This window comes from Ambystoma mexicanum, chromosome 5q, assembly GCF_040938575.1.
Source record: "Ambystoma mexicanum isolate Mex_15411 chromosome 5q, UKY_AmexF1_1, whole genome shotgun sequence".
Lineage (NCBI taxonomy): Eukaryota > Metazoa > Chordata > Amphibia > Caudata > Ambystomatidae > Ambystoma > Ambystoma mexicanum.
This window is the reverse complement of record NC_090933.1, coordinates 36,633,608-36,650,927: the sequence shown is the minus strand read 5'-3', so window position 1 is coordinate 36,650,927 and position 17,320 is coordinate 36,633,608. Positions and strand designations below refer to the sequence as shown.

The window sequence follows — 17,320 nt, the reverse complement described above, 5'->3', positions numbered from 1 at the left end:
ACTCTCGTGCAGGGGGCGGCCAGTAAGACCGCTGCCATGATCCCACAATACGTGCTGGTACCACCAAGCCGAGGTGACTTCTCGGCTGAGGAAGTGAAGTACGCCCCTCTTGATGGCCATGACCTTGTCCTCTGAGGTCAAAACTCTCTGGGCTCATGTCCCAGATGAGGCCCAGAAATGTCAGGCTCTGCGTAGCCTGCTGCGGAAACATCTTGAGGTTGATGGAAAATCCCAGCTCGTGAAGTGGTCATAAGAGCGGAGGAAGTGTGATGCACCGCCTCCGGATATCTCGCCCTGACGAGCCAGTCCAGGTATGGGTGGACATGGAGGCCCTGAGGAGGGCTGCCACTGCATGCATTAGTCTGGAAAACACCCTGGGGCATGAGTTGAGGCCGAAGGGTAGAACCTTGTATTTGAAATGGAAAGCCATGATCCTGAACCGCAGAATGAATCGATGAGGCTGACAAATCGGGATGTGTAGCGTCCTTCAGATCCAGGGAACACATCCAGTCTCCTTTGCACAGTGTCTCTGCTATGAGAGCTGGCATAACCATCTTGAAGATAGAGGGAGAGGTTGAGGGAGGAGAAGTCCAACACAACTTTCAGGCCAGCCTGGTTCTTTTGTATGGCGAAAATCCTGGAGTATAGAAACCCAAGCCTCGCTGGGAGCTCGGGACTTCTTCCACTGCCTGGCTCTCGACGAAGTACTGAATTTCCACCAACATAGTTGCTATCCCAATCTGGTGGAGTGGAGAAATGAATCGTGGATACTACGGATAGGATCCTTGGGTCCGTGAACTTCTGATGCCAAAACTGTTTGAATGGCAAGCCTGCCTGCCATCGGAGACGCGTATACCCGAAGGAGCGCGTCCTGTTTTCTTTCCCTCTGAGGCTGTTGCGAAGGAGGGGGACTGAAAAGAGCCCTTCGTATGGATAAAGACTTCGCAGTTTGGGAACTGTTTTTCTTTTTCTTTAGCTCCTCATCGGTGGTGGAGTGAAAGAGGTCACCACCCTCGAATGGGAGGTCCAATATACGTTCCTGGTTGTTTGTGTTGAATTTAGTAGCCCAAAGCCAGGCAGTGCTTCGTATGTACGTAGCAATGCATATGGCCCGGCCAGAGGTCTCAATGTGGGCCAAAGTGGACTACATGATGTCCTGTGCCACCAGTTTGACCACTGCCCACCCCGCCTTCAAAGTTATGGAAGGAAGTCTATTTACCGCCAAAGCCTCTGGTTAACAGCTGCCAGCATGGCATCAGTGTTGGATTGGCGAAGGTGAAGTGAGGCGTTGGAATAAAGCTTCTTTCCCTAAGCCTCCACGATCTTATCCTCCTTACCTAGAAGCAGCCGAGGACATTGTGGCCAAGGACAACTGAGGCTTAGATTAGAGTGACGCTACAGCGGTCACCAAAGAGTGCGGTTGAGGGTGTGCTGACAGCAAGAGTGGAACCCCCTCAATTTGCCTATACTTGGCATCGAGGCACCGATTGACAGGTTGGGCTGAGTGTGGCATGAGCCACCCCTTCTTGGCCAAGGCAACAACTTCCTTCTGCATCGGGATCCCCGTTCTAGCCACAGGGCATAGCGTGAGGACTTCGGCCAGGACCCCCGCTGTCAGGTTCTTTGGTATTGGGGTCATGGTTATGTTATTCGTGGTGTTGGTAGGGGCAATTTCATGTTTCTTTGACTTAATGTTAGGCAGCTGACATTCTCCCAAAGAAAGATGGTGGATTCCCTGCTCAATAACTATTGGCTGCTACAGACCTTTGTGATACAGTTTGGAACCTCTGAGGAGGGTCTAAACTGCCTTTCATTCAGGATCAGCAGAGAAAAGGTTGCAACACTCAAGCTCCACAGTAACCCTCAGAAACCAGAGAAGGGAAATCTCATATTTCAGTTGACAAGCTGCAGGAGGTGCCAGAGATTAACATAAATCGCCAGAGATCAACATAAACCACAGGTAAGTGACTTAAGGGAAAAATCGTTATGGAAAAGTTCTTATTTCAAGTGACTGTTTGAAAACTGCCTGTACAGTATGTGCAGTGTAGCAAAAGGAAGTTTTTAGTAATTTTCTATTCCTAGAAAAAATGATCAGTTTGTATTTTGGTTATTGTAAATAAGTTAGGAAGCAATAATAATTTGATGCGTGCGAGCTTCAGCTTCTAAAGTTATGTCACAACATTAGCGCGCGAGTGCAACCTAGAAAGAAAGCGTTTAGTTTCCATTGCGCATTGAGTTTTTCCGGCATTAAAGAAAAGCACCTTGCTGCGTGCCAGTGCGTCGGCAAAGCGTAGAGAAGGCAGCGCCGTGGCGAATCCCGTCAGAAGTGGCGTAGTGGAAAATAGATTATGGCGCATTGAGGGAAGAAATCAGCTGTGGAGGCAGCAGTGTGATTGAAGTTGGATGCGTGGGATCGGTGAAGAACTCAAGAGGCGTTTTCTCATGCGGTGTCAGTTTCAAGGAACGCGCGTGTGCAAGAAAATCAATTTCAGGATATTTCAAGAGCGCGAGTGAGGGCAGCGCTTTTAATTGAGAAAGGAAAACACAGCCAGTGAGAGTGTTTAAAGAATGTCAAGAACAGGCTCAGAAGCATGATAGCAACGCTAGAATAAGCAGTTAAGGCAGCAAGAGGAAACGACTTGTGTAAGAAAAGATTTAGTTTTCAAACTGTAAAACAAAAGAAGTGAATCAGCCAGCTTGCAATTATTAAAAGCCAGTACCCAATTTAATAGAGGTTTGTACGTTTTGGAAACAAAAGACTGCATTGGTCTCAACTCAGAGAGCAGAAGGAGTTTCATCATTAGAACTGAGAATACTAAATGAAAACTTGGGTACAAAGTCTTATTAAGAACACTACAGCACTGCAGGTTGGAACTGTGAAGTGGTGACAGGAAGATGAGACAAGACTTCTTAAGCACCTCAGAATGCCTCAAGGCTTAAAGCTGAGGTAGTCAGGTAATTGATGGGTTATTAATTTAGTGTAGGTGTATATTTTAAAATGTTAACCAAGGTTGTGTTATTTGCAGGTTTTCAAGTGTTCAAAAGCCAAAGGAGACCAGAGGGAACCTGATGGTTTATTTTCTCCACTTCCCCCTTTTCCCCCCGATATGGTCAGCCGAGCAGTTCACCTGATTGCTGGAAGGACTCGTTTGGAGGATTGGGTGGGCTATCGTCTGCTCCTGCAGGATTTCGGCATTGAGACCTGATGGCAGCTTACGGTTGTTCGACCTTTGGTTGAGGGAGCCCCAAATACTCTGCCAACCCTGCAAGCCGTTCATGGAAACCCTTGGCTGACGGCATGTCGGGTTCCTTTTCCTCCTCGTCTGTGTTCACCAGGGTGTCGGGCTGGTCCGGAGCGGGAGGAGGAGTGATGGTCCTGAAGGATGCAGTGTAGGATCTGGAGCAGGTGGCTACCTCAGGGGTGGTGTGGAACCGCCTGACCTGTGGGAGGTGGGGAGCTGGAATCGAGGGAGCTGGCAATGGCAGCAGGGGCCCCACTGGGCCTGCAGCGCTGGAGCCATTGGAGGAATGACTATAGGTGCAGCGGAGGGGCCGGAGGGAGCATGTCCCTGATCACATCCCGGAGGATGGCCCCCATCTGAGGTGATCTCATGAGAGTGAGGACGTTTTCAAAGAACCTGTCCTTACAGGCCTGTGGGGTGGTAGGTGATGTTGACGGGGTAGCGGGCGGCTGCTGGGGCCAGTGCATACTCTATGGTTGCAGGGTAAATCTGCCCTGCAAGGCTGATGGATTAGCTGTAGGCCACGTACCTGATTACTAAGGCCCACCTCTTAATTCGTTCTCCCACCTGCTCCGCACCAAGGGGTGGTATCAGACGAGCGGCGATCTTGTCTGGTGCGGCAGCCATCTTGTTGAGCAACGTACCATGTGCCAAACTTGTGGTGCTTGGCTCACTGGGCCCGTCCTCCTCCAGGACTCTTGGCGGTGCAGCATGAGACCTACTCTGCACCTCAGGACAGGGCCTGGTAGGCGTGTTGCCCTCGGCAGTATCGCCGGTAGTGCTGCATGCAGGCAATCCCTCGGACATCTGGCCGGTACTAGGGTGTAGCCCCTCGGGTGGACACCTGGTAAAAGAACCTTGCAGTACCTCAGCACTGTCTCCGGGAGGATCTAATTGCCCCTCGGCCTGTAGCTGAGATAGGCTTTACACCAGTGCAAGAACCTGAAAAGTTCCGCCCGCTATGTCGTTTCTTGGGAAGGAGTCGCCCTTGTCGGGAGCGATTGAAAAAAGCAGCCCTACCTTTGGCCTTGACTTGTGTCTGACGAAATCCTTTAAGTCCTCTGAAAGCGACTTCTCGAAGAGCTCCCTCCACCGAGCTAGCCTGTTCTTCAGAGCGCATGGTGAAAGCGCATTGCACATGGTACTACCCTCCCAGCTGTGGTTGGGGCCAAGGCAACGGAGGAAAAGAGCGTGGGGATCGGACGTAGGGAAGAGCCCCTCGCAGGCTGCACGCCTGCTGAAGCCCACTGACGTCGACATGCGCCGGGGATTAGCTTGACACCAGAGGACCGACTACCTGATTGATAAAAAGAAGACAAAAAGACAGAAGAAAGTATCAGGGGAAGAGGGCGTGGTAATATAAGGCCGAAGCCAAACCCAGGAGCGCTTGTGAAATCAGCCCGTTCCCATCGATGCGGAAAAGGGGATTGGGGAGTGGTGCTGGTGGGCGGATGGAGTCAGGGCAGCTCATGCTTCCAAGGCTGCGCCTCTAAATTTAAAAGGGAAGGTTTTTTTCTGGTGAAAAGTGTTCTGTCTCCCAACCGTAGCGAGCGACGCCTGTCTCCTGTCCCTAGTGAGGGACGACCATGCGATATTGTTATTATTTTGCATTTATATAGCGCCTTATATACCTTTGGTATGGTCTGAAGGCATTGGTAGGTTGAACGCCCTTGGGAACCGAAGTTCAGATCAGTAGAGAGTCAAAAGGTGCCTGTGAGCACCGGGTATGTGTGCAGCCGTGCAGTATCTGTGTAATAGCTGATTCTTAGCGGTAGGTGTGGTGGTTGAGAGATCAGGAGTATGTGTTCGTTCTGGCAGGAATTATCCAGACCGGATGTGGCTGCGTTAGGCCTGAGAACACCTGGCTGGGGGGTGAGTAACCAGCAGTGTTTTACTTAGAATGATGTGGAGTGAGCGGCGGATGTTGGTATGAGAACAGTTATACTGAATGGTGTCATAGTATCTGTCTTCTAGTTGAGTGGTGATGTAAAGGAGAGAGTGAGCGTGGTGGTGAGATATTATGGGTTATATGCACTTTCAGACGTTCTCTGCATTCCAAACCCTATTATATACGTTGCGTAATTCTATGCGCTCCAGTCCATTCCATGCACTCCTATCCACTCCATGCATCCCAGTTAGCTCCATACACTCTGGTCTGGTCCGCTCCACGCATTCATGCATTCCAGCTCGCGCGCGCGTTGGAGTCCGCTCTGCGCGCTGCAGTCCGCCATTCTTACTCCAGTCAGCCCTACACATGCACTCTTGTCTGCCTCATGCATGCACTCCTGTCTTTCTCACACATGGACACATGTCTGCCCCACGCATGCACTTCTGCCTGCACTCTGCTCTATGCATTCATCCATTCTACTCGCCCCCCCTCTACGCACACGCGCCCCCCTCTACGCACACGCGCCCCCCTCTACGCACACGCACCCCCATCTACCCACACGCACCCCCTCTACGCACTCCTCTTTAAGCACTCGCGCTTTTCACGCATTCAGCAGCAATATCCTGTTCTATATATTCATCTCTTCACTCATCTGTTCTATACCCTCATCCGTTCTATACACTTATCCACCCCTCCGCTCTATCCACTCATCCACTCCTCTGTCCATTCATCCACTCAACCACTCATCCGCTCATTTAGTTAGCAAAACCACATAGTCTTTTTGGAAGGAAAAACGTTAGTTAGTCGAGCAGTAGCAGAGCTTAAGGTTCTAGAGGCAGTTTCTTCACACTTCAAGTCCAATTCGCAATCCTAGTTAAAAGGCACTTCCGGAGAGGGCTCAAAGTCTTATGAAGCAGCAGAATGAAAAAAGCTCCTGTGGATACTTTCCTGGAGTCCTGCTTAGGTTAGGGGACTTGGATGAGTCTGATTGGGTCTCTGGAGGTTCACCTGCAGCTCAGAAAAGACTTGTAAGGATTCGGCCTTGGCAAGACAATGCACCACAATTGGGTCGGAGTTCTCCTGGTATTCATGGTTTGCAGCTGTGGAACGTCACAGCGCATCAGAGATTCCTTAGATTGCAGTTTGTCTCAGGGCTGGTTTGACCCACCATCCAAAGGCAAGTAGTCCTTTTTGGAGATCCCCTGTTGCATAGAAAAGGTGTTGGAAAGGGTCTGCAGGTGTGTCTGGTCGTCGGCTTCTTCGGTTATTTCTGTTTCCATTGGTCGACTTGCCTTTCACCTCAGGAACATCACCTTTTATTCAGTTTTGGCACATTCCACTGTAATCTCTCAGCAGTTTACAGAAAGGAGCAGGTGGTTGTCCAATCAGGACAGCCAGAACCCCAGTGGGAGCAGGTTCCATTCAGGCACTCCGCCAGGCAAAGAGCAGGGGAGTGAAAATCTCCTACCCCGTTGCCTGCCTGATATGGAGGAAAGGGGACTGTCCTAAAGTCCAGCAAAAGGGTTGGTGTCTCTAAGGTAGAAGGGAATTAACACAGAAAGGAGAATTGTCCCCAACACCACCTCCCGTAGTTGTGTAATGTTGTACTGCTATGTATTCGTTATTCATGAGCATGTGAATCCATGCCAGCCCCCATGCTGGAGAAGGAACAAGTTACTTAACTATAACTATTGTACTCTTGCGTCCTGTCCCCTTTCCTCCATACTGTATGGGCGTCCCTTCCAAGGGACGGGAGACAGAACCTTTTTCACCAGAAATAACCTTCTTCCCCTTTAAATTTAGAGGCGTGTGTGCCCTGACTCCGCCCTCCGGTGCCACACCCCAGTCCTATTTTCTGCATCGGCAGGAACGGGCCGAATTCACCAGCGCTCCTGGCATGACAGATAGTTGGGAGCCTGATTGGCCAGACATTTGTTCGTGAGAGCGAGAGATTTGAGGGAGACTCTTTGGGCTACTGAGAGCCAGCGTAAGATGCGTCTGGTGTCAGAAATGTGCTTATTCCTGAGAATATTCAATGCTGCCCTGATGGCGTTGTTTTGGGTGACTTGGAGCTTACTGAGATTTCGTTGACTCGTCCCTAGATAGAGCGCATTACAGTAGTCAAGTTTTGACGTAATGAGGGTTCTAGCAAGGGTGGTGCAGTTAGCCGTGGTGAGGAATGCATGGCAAGCTATAATAGGTTTGCAAGTGTAGGCGGATGCTGAAATTATGGCATTGGTTTGTCTAGAGAGAGAGAATATAGAATCTAGATAGATACCTAGAGTTTTAGTATCATTGGAGACCTTAATGGTGTTGCTGTTGATAATGGTTTTGAAAGTGGGAGCAAGTCTGCTCCCCGTGCAGGCAGACGCATGTCCCTCCTTTGAAGGGAAATGTGCCCTGGCCAGTGATATCAGATGTGCGCCACCCCACCCTGCTCGTGAAGGCAATAGCATACTTGCCAACCCTACAGATTTAGGCAGTAGGCTAATGCCTTTTAAACAGTCCTACCGCCTACAGATTTCAAGATCCTACTGCTTTTTACAGTGGCAAGTAATTTGTGACTCTAAGGCAGGCTCCAGGACAAAGCATGCAAGACTCATTAGTCCGTCTATACAGTGGACTGGTGGGTGATTTTTTGGATTGGACTCAGACCAATCCACTGACCTGACAGCTACTTGACTCTGTCCTGCACGCTTGCCCGGACAACCTTTCGGTGAACTACCAGTGAAGGCAAGTGGCAGAGTGTAACGCCATCACACAGCATCTGCCGACAATTTGGTGTTAAGTTAACATTCAGAATTATACATTTTTAACATTTCAACATCTTTCCACGTTCTGCTGGTTGTATGTTTTGTATTTTCCTGTGATGTCGTTATGGGAATCAATATTTTTGAAACTTGAAAAATCCTTCTTTTTGGTTACAGAATGTTGGCCAGTATGTAATAGTTACTCCCCCTCTGCCCAGGAAACAAGAAACCCTCCCTCCCCCAACCCGCCAGTGACTGGCAGGCATGTGCACCCCCCCCAAACCCCGCTAGTGATGGCAGACTCATGTGCCACACCCCACAAATGAAGGCAGACCTCTGTGCATGCCCAAACAGCACCCACACCTCCAGTGCGTGCATACACGTGCATGCGTTCCCCTCATCCCTAGATGGCAGCCGCGCACCCCTCAAACACCCGCTCCCCCTGCCCTCCACGTGGCAGAGGCGCACCAAGGCCCTCCACCCCGCGACCATATGGGCAGATACATGCACCCCTCAATCCTGTCATTCCGTGCATGCAGTACCCCCATGCCTCCTACGCATTCAGTCGAAAACAGGGACAATCAAATCCTAAATATTTAGGAGTGTCAAAAAGAAAAGAACTCCAGTTAGAAAAATGGTTCCACATTGTTGCCATTTTTTCACAAACGACTGCTACTGCAACAGGTCGCACAGCGATGATGCATTCAACTTTGGGAAACAGTTAAGGTATCATTTGCTTGCCTTAAGGATTTGTACGACAGGGCACACCCCGTGCAGTCGCTCTCTTCTAGAAAGGTTTTAGATTAAGCCTAGCTGGGTGAAAAAAGAGTCCGAAGATTGGCGACACATTTAAGGTTATGCAAAAGAATCCCAAAAATGAACTTCTGCCCAACATGGGTCCCTTTTCTTGCAGTATGCATCAGAGTTTACCCAAAGTGTGATGTCTGGTGCATAAAGGTTCCCTATCAAAAATTCACCTGATGGGTTTAATCCTCCTGAAGTTGATCAGCTTTAAACCTGTCGGCCTGTCAACAGAAGGAGGATCAATGGCAATCTTTACTATATTTTGCACATTCCCATAATTACATTCCTGGGCTACCACTAAAATACTAAGAACCGTGAATGCTCATGCACTTGAATTTTGTTATGGGATCCTTGTCACCATTTGGTTACATGATTTGTTCTAATTTATTTAGGCTCAAGAAAAGCGTGCCGAAGCAGAGAAGCGTGCTATAGCTGACCGTGTCGCCAAAGCAAAAAAAGTAGCAGAGTCTATTACTCGTGACAAAGGTGGTAAGTATTGAATTAAATTGGGTCTTTACTTTTAACACAATTGTCACAAAGTGCTCGAATTTGATCAGACCCGCAAGGCCATTGTACTGTTTTGGGAATACTATGTTCTTTTCTTGCTTTTTTGTTTAACCAATCTACAGCCAAATCCAATCGTATCAATTTTTCCAGTAAATGTATTATGGTGATTTTTTTTGTTTTTTGTTCGTTTTATGTTTGATTTTGCAAATAGCAACTTTTCCTTCTCCAACCATTGTAATTGTTTTAAACCAGCCTGATTGCTATCTTTTTTGCCTGAATTCCTATTTTTGGCAATTCAAGGGGCACTTTCATGTTCCTCAACTTTGTCTTTTCTCTTGTTTTCTAATTTTGTTCCCATTATCTTTTTAGTGGTGAAGAAGGATTTCTTGTTAAGCCCCCCCCCTTACTATCACGTCCCTTTTTGCCTTATGTATGGTATTGGATTGTCTCTGAAGCATCCAGTACGTTGGTTACCTCTCAGGCTCCCCATTTTTGCCATAGTGTGATTTTCCGTTGGTGACAGCTATTCCCTATTTTTGACTTCAGGGGTTTTGAGATGGAGTTCTAAAATCGACACTTGGGGGAATATTTTAGATTCCCCCTCCCTAGTTATGGTGAACAGTCATGTGATTGAGACAAACCCCAATCAAGGTACGTGGAAGAGTAGTCCATGTTGCGAAGAATTCTCAGAAATGTGCCAATTCCCTCCACCTTACAGACCCCCAGCAACTTTGCTGGATTCTGAGGAATTGATTTGTTTAACCTGGAGAGAGTGAGACCCTTTATTTCCCACTCATGTATATTAATGTGATTTTGGAACTCTGTATTTCTTTTGGTTATGGAGCCTGACAAAATCCATAGGCATCATTTTTTAAATTGTCACACTGCACCTTCAGTGCAGTGATACATGGAAGTCGCTCAAGATTTCCCAAGGTTTAAATACATTCTCTGGGGTAAACTACTGTTTCCCAGAGCAGTAAAGTGAAATTGACTTTACTTACATATGTAACTTTCTAGACCCAGCCCAATACTATCTTACAATAGGGTGCTGGAGGGGTTACCTAATATCCCCTTTGTCTAGCTTCTCATGTAACAATTTAATGTTACCCTTTCCTTGATGAATAGCTGGTGGCAGTGTTTTACGTTTTACTACCATTATGGGAATTTACCGTGGGCTGCGTTCGCAGCCATGGTAGAACACCCAAGGGTGCCATTTTTGTCAAAATGGCCCTGGTCTTCTTTTTTCGCCATTTCTTTGTGGAAAGAACGTTCTTGAAATTTACTCTGCGTGCCAAACCAGGTTTGGTCCCTTTGTTTGCTTTGCCTTTGTTGGGATTCACGAGTGAAGCCCGCCTCTGGCGCCAATGTGTCTGGAGTGGCCAGGAAGTGTGGAAGGTGCCCGACTGTGCTTAGTCTCCTAGGAGACCCAAATGCACTCTGTAGTGTTTGGCTGGCTGACTGTCCGACATGGACAGCCACTCTTTTGGGTGTATGGCAGCTACGCTGGAATGAATAGGAGAGAACTGAATAAAAGGGGAGGCTTTTGGCTTGAAAGGCAGTCGACACTGGACAAAGGAACCGAATAAGAACTTGAAGAGGACGCATGCTGCAACTCCTGAACCGTTGGTTCGCCCGATGAAGCCCTGCTGCTGTACTGAAACTCCAAATTCCTACCGATCGAGAAGCCCTTGCAAGGTCAACTTCTCCCCTTGAGTTGGTGGGACCAATCAACTCCAAAGTAAGCCACCTGGACATCTTCTCAGAGCTGGTTGAATTTCCACAGAGTTGCTGCTGGAAACCGAATAGCCAGGGAGAGGAACACCAGATTATGTGTGTTGCTTTTATGTTGGCCAAGAGCTCCAGGAAGATCCTCCGGACTCCCAGGAAGCAGGACTGACTGAGCCTGAGCCCCCTCAACATAGCGCAGGACCCCAGAAGCAAGGAAAGTCCATCTCGACAGCCAGGAACCACGGTGTTGCTATTTGCGGTAGACGCAAAGAGCTGAAACACTGAACAGCCACTGAAAGTGAATTTTGCCGGTTGCGAGTTTTGACCATCCCAGTGCATTGCAGGAGTCCCCCGATGTCCTCCCTGTTATTCCACAACTGAGGCCCAGCAACAGAGAGCTCTGCAGAGTTGCACAGGAACAGGAGTCATCTACTGCATCCTTTCTTAATTTTAAAAGTACTGTACAAAGTCTGAGAGAACTTAACCTGTTGCTGTAGAGTTGCTTGCATCGTCTACTACTCACAAGTCTAATCAGCTTGTGGCACTCATTTGATTCTTCTTTTCTTCAAAGACTTCTAAAACATTGTGCAAATACTTTCTACTTACCTACAAAGAAGTGCTTCAGCTTACATGCTTACATAGACTTTGCCTATTGACTTTGGCTTAGCCTCTTCCACTGAATGACTCTTATTGGGGGGATCTGAAAGTATTTGCCTGCTTAGGAATATTTGTGGTCTCTTGTTTGTTCTAAATAATCTTTTCCTTTGACTTATTACTATATGATCCGAAATGCAACAGTAATATATCAAATTTCCCCAGAACCCTTACAATTCAAGTCACCTGAGGGTGTAGGTAGTGTCTGTGGGCCATCCCAAAATGGTATCTACTGATTTAGAGATAATAAGAGTGTGTATTTCATGAAGTGTATTTGAGTGTTTATTGCTCACTTCTGAAGAAGGCTTATTCTAACTGATAAATGAATAATTGTTTATTCAATAAACATTGAGTGTAAGAGTTTATTTGAATACTTGTAACTCTAAATCTCTGTATCTCCACTACAGCTCACATTGACCCTCCTAAGATAAGCCTGGCTGCTCAACACGCTACCAAAACTGTAGTGCAAGCTTATACCAAAGGTTGGGTTTCCTATACATGTAGTCAGTTGTTGTTCGTGTTCCCAGAGGGTACTGCATACAAACTTTGCCTGACTAGGCAAAAGGCCCAAACCTTAGACCTTCCCTATTCTTGAAGCACAAGTGTTCAGTGATGGAGGCGAGTGGGGGTGAATAGTCTTTAGTGGCCAACAGACAGGTCAGGATAAGCAGATGTAGGGAATGTCAGAGTTCTTGAGTAAAGCTGTTCAAACAAGTAAGTGTTTTACTTTAGAGTGGTAGAAGACACTCTAGAGGGATTCCAGCATTAGGCCTGGGTGAACTACTGGATGAGGGAACTCCCAATGTCATGAATCGCCCCAATGCTCCACAGGAATCACAAAAGGCTTAAGGTAAGTACTACCACAGCCAACACAGTACCTCAGGACAGAAGAGGTGTTTGCAGCTGGACTTCTTCAGGATCTGCAGCCAAAAACCTGGTCAGTGAATTACTTGTAATGACTGAAGACAGGACACTGGAAGGGAATTTGCTGCAGGGATCAATGGGTAAGACTCAAGGCTAGGTTACTTAATGGCTGGATGCGGTTCTGTGTATTTGGTACCCTTTTCAGGAGCCAGGTGTGAAGGCTGAATATCGCTGGTCAGATTCTCTTCACTAATCTGGTCCAGCACCCTGGTGATGGGACCCCTGGGATTTAAATCAAGCCTCTGGAGGTCCAGCAGGATGCCACCAAAGGCTGTGCGCGATTTGGACTTCAGAAGACCATGCACTGCGTAATGGCTCACGGTCCCAGGGTATTGGGTTATTGCAGCCCGGCAAGGTCGCAGCACACCAAGAGATGGCTCAAAATGCAGGTCCTCCTGAGAATAGTGGGTCCCAACAGTCCCTGGTCCTCCTTTTCGGGATTCCCCGGGTTGCTTGGAAGGAAGGCTAGCAGCAGGCTCCGGTCGATCGAAATCACTACAGATTCCTTTTCTTCATCTTCCTCTTCAGTTTCAGCTCCAGTGGTCGATTTGTCAGCAGCTTCCAGGTTCTGGGTATTTATCAGGAACTACAGCACAATTTCTGCATTCTCTCCCCATATTTTACAGCAAGGGGTGGGCTGGCTGTCCAGTCAGGGCAGCCTGCCCCTCACTGGGAGTTGGTTCATTTCAGGCAAGGTGAAAGACAAAAGCTGCAGAGTTTCGGACTCCTCCCTCGCTTCCTGCCTTTCCAGACAGTCTGGAGCGTGGGCAGGGAATCAAATGGTGCCCGCCAGAGAAAAAACTTCCACTGAGGTTGTTCATGCTTAGAATGGCAGGGGAATACCTCAGTAACAGCAAGCACACAAGAATTTGTAAAAAAAAAAAAGAGCCCACCATTTTAGCAAAATTGTGGCCCTTCTGTGCATTTCTGAGGCTGAATTAACAGCCGGCGAGTAAAGATGACTAAGTCATAAAGGTAAAACCACTGCCACCAGCCATTCCTGTAAACTCACAATTGTAACAAAAATGTTACCAGTAAGTAAGAAAGGGGATACATTGTATCGACCTGTCCCCCCCACGCCCTACACCCCCTCCCCGCTGCCCCCACCACTTCACACAAGGTGCGATGTGCTGGCTCACTTACACAAAATGTAAAGGGGATGAAAATCCCCCTTTACAGTAGTTCTCCCAAGTTCTTGAAAGAGAAATTAACAAGGGAGCCCAAAGGGGCAACCCAAACTAGGCCCAAAATGTATAGGAAACTATAACTCCAACCATACACTATGGAGGGACATAAAAAGGTCACCCATAAAAAGAGTAAGACTAGGTGAGACTGGAATAAGATTCCCACTCACCTAGGGACAAGGTAAAATAATTACCAAGTCCAAGAAAAACTTTCTGTGGTTGACGCAGGTCAGGAAGCTTCATCACCAATATGAACATCTTTCCTAACAAAGATGAGTACCAGCGACTGTCACCACTTGCAGGCGGCAACAGGTCATCTTCGAGGTATGATTACAGAAGCAGCTCCAGGTCAGCCTCCTTTGATGCTAGGATGCTAAAATCTCAGGAAAGGGTGACTTGGGGCACATGCAGGTGAACACCAAAGTTCCGGGACTTAACAGGAATGGCTGCACTGAGGTAGCCAACGAGGGAGCTGGTCTGTTCACCGGGCAGCCCAGGGACCCTTCACAAGGCTCTTGGGGCCTTCCGTGTCGAGACTAGTTTCACCCGCTAGCCCAAGGGCTGAAGTACCATGAGGGTCTTTGGAAATGGGCCAATGACTGGCGAGGATACTGGTCGACTGCAGATGTCTCTCTCGTTTGAAATCTTGGCACCAACGTACATCTGAAGAATACCTATCCACAAATCCAGAATTTGGGCTGAAAGTAAGCCAAAGTCCACCAATGGAAAGGATCTGCCACATTCAAACAGCCAGTATTTGTACAATCCGGGACTTTCCGCTCTGCTACCGTACCATGATTGGGTTTCGATATTTTCATTCTCTCACTGCTCACCCTAATTGGCTGGCCTTCCACAATCCACCCCAGGGTTGATTTCTGGAAATCCACCTTAACAAGTGTCTTTACTGAACAACACTGTAAGGTGATTTTTGCCAGGAAAAATGCACAGAATTTTACAACGGATAAGAGTTCTCGTGCTCTGCACATGGGGGACTGATCAGTGCCCCCAACACAGATTAGGTTAGCAAGGCAAGTGAAGTAAAAAGACTTCACTTGCCTCAGTCAGAGCAGGTTCAAAATAGCAAAATGTTTGGTGTCCCACCGATGTTCTATATATAGGGAAAGCAGCAAAAAGAAAAACCTTTGCTAACAGCTTTGGACTTTACAGGTTTTCAGGTTGTGGCCCAAGATATTTTGTCTTATAGTTGCTGCTCTTTATGATAAAGAGGGGCATTTCTGGAGCAAAGTCTTCATTTTCGCAATGAGGTTTTCCTGCTGCCCTCTGATAGGTGTTCTTAATTGCTGCGTGCTTCTGTTGAGTCCCGTTGGTCCTGGCCATCATGGGACTTGTGATCTTTATCTCAAGGTGCAGGATTCATCCAGATGCAAGTGATTGGGAACAGTATTGTCAGAGTGGAAGAGCTGCCCAGCCGGAACCAAATCTCGTACTTGAGAACTACCACTGCCTCCGAGCCAGAGTGATGTAATTGAGGCTGCGGCCTAGATGGAATTTCTACTTGAATCAGAGTAAGTGGGGTGTTTTAATTTTCCACTCTTCTCACCGCCATACAAGATTGTACAGGATCAAATCCCTAATCCGACCTCCCCCTTCACTGGTCATGATTTTTTTAGAAAATCATATTTTATTGAATATCGTACGTGTTATAACATCACAGAGCATTCCAAAGGAAAGATTAACAGAAAACCAATTATAACACATACCTCTCCCATCTCCAGTTCAAAGTCTCGTTTGGTGCTTGCTTGGCGGGTTCGTAAAGAGCATAGCGGTATTGTAATGATGTGTCACTTCACAATCAAGTGGAGTTATTGGGCGGCAGCCTGTCACCCCCGGGAAAGGAGCCCCCGGCCGGGGTGCGTCGCTTTAGGCGGGGCGTCAGTGTTTATCAATGAAGGGCAGCCAAGTTTCTTCGATATTTGACTTAGCCTCGTCAAGTAGATGTGTAAGGAATTCCATATCATAAATGGCCCGCACTTTAGTGACCCATGCTTTTCCCCCCGGCATTCCGGGGTTCTTCCATTTCTGTACCAGACAGCATCTAGCTGCTACCAACATGATCTGTAACATATGGTCTTCGGTATCCTCCTGGCCATCACCGGAGTCTATACCAAAAAGGAGAAGCCAGGGGCAGGAGGATCGTTCAACCCCATATACCCCTTTGATCCAGGTTAATACCTCTCCACAGTACATTTGGACCACTGGGCACCCCCACCACATATGAATATAATCCCCCTTCACTGTTCTGCACTTTCAGCAGTGTGGGTCATATCCTGGCCTCATTCTAGCAATCCTCTGTGGGGGGGTAATGCCAACGGTGCAAAACCTTGAGGGCCTGGTGGCGATATTGGAGCTAAGCGTGGATCGGTTAGCCCGCCTGCACATTGCTGTCCATCTTTCATCATCAATTTCCTCTCCCAGGTCCCTTTCCCATTGCGTGCTTGCCGGTGGTGGGTCTCTTGGGATGGAGAGCAGGAAGAGTTTGTAAAGGCGGGATATTATCCCCTTGGAGCCCCTTGCAGAGACGAGGAGCTTCTCAAAACCTGTGAGGTCCCTCCTGAAGTCCCCCCCCCCCCCTCAACCCCCACCCCCACCCCCGCCCCATGATGGCTCCTTTGAGTTGAAGATAGCGGAAGGGGGACAGAGTACCTATTCCCAGGGCCTCCTTCAAATCTCTCAGTTGTAGGACCGTGCCCCCCACCCAGAGGTGGCCGGTCCTGCTAAGGCTGGCTTCGAACCACGTTTGGTATGCCGCTGGCTCGGCTATCTTGGCTAAGAAGGGGGGGGGGCAGATGCAGCTCAGTGGAGAGGGCCAGGTCTTGAGCCAGCGATAGTAACCGCCCTCCCTCCAGAGGGACCACTTTTAGGACTGGGTGGTTCAGAACACTTCTAGGGATGTTCTTCCTAGGGACCCAGAGCCATTCCTCTATTGTGACGGGTGCAAGAACCCCATTATCCATGGCCACCCATTGTTTTTCTGTACCTGGGGTGAAGTGGTCAATCAAAACCCTCAGCTGGGAGGCCCTGTGGTATGTTTCCAAGTTGGGGTATCCCACCCCGCCCTCCTCCTTTGGCCTGGTTAATACCTCATAGGAGATCCTATGTTTTTTGCCCGACCAGAGGAATTTGAGAAGGACTCGCTTGAAGAATGTTTTGGGGATCAATACCGGGAGCATTTGAAAAAGAAACGGGAACTTGGGGAGGATAACCATTTTTATAAGGTTAAGACGTGCCATCCAAGAGAGACCCGACCAAGGGGAGGGCGGGGGGGGGTTAGCTGGGTATAGGTCCTCAGGGGTCACGGACCTGGACCCCCAGATACCGGAATCACTCCTCTCGTAGACTAAGGGGGACCCACTCACATAAGTTACCTCTGTGTCCGGTAAGTTTCCCCCTATGAATGCCACCGATTTCTCGAGGTTGACCTTATACCCCGACAGTTCCCCGTAGCGTGAGAGACCCTGTAGCAACCTGGGGACTGTCTGGGACGGTTTTGTAATATAGAGCAGTGCGTCATCTGCGAAGCGACAGATTTTACATTGTGCGTCTCCTATCTGTACACCCCCCCTCCCCCCCCGATGGCCTCATCCTTGCGGACCGAGATCGCCCATGGTTCCATCACAA

The 17,320-nt window shown here is 48.4% G+C and overlaps 1 protein-coding gene across 2 annotated transcripts in view; it reads left to right on the top strand.

Annotated features, from left to right (window-relative positions):
* LOC138497172 (uncharacterized) overlaps positions 1-17,320 on the top strand; it is a 1,228,614-nt gene that overhangs the window by 802,897 nt on the left and 408,397 nt on the right. For both annotated transcript variants that reach the window (XM_069620463.1, XM_069620462.1), the window contains one exon: positions 9,077-9,173. In XM_069620463.1, coding sequence (XP_069476564.1) covers positions 9,077-9,173 — 97 coding nt within the window. The remainder of the gene's footprint in view (positions 1-9,076; positions 9,174-17,320) is intronic.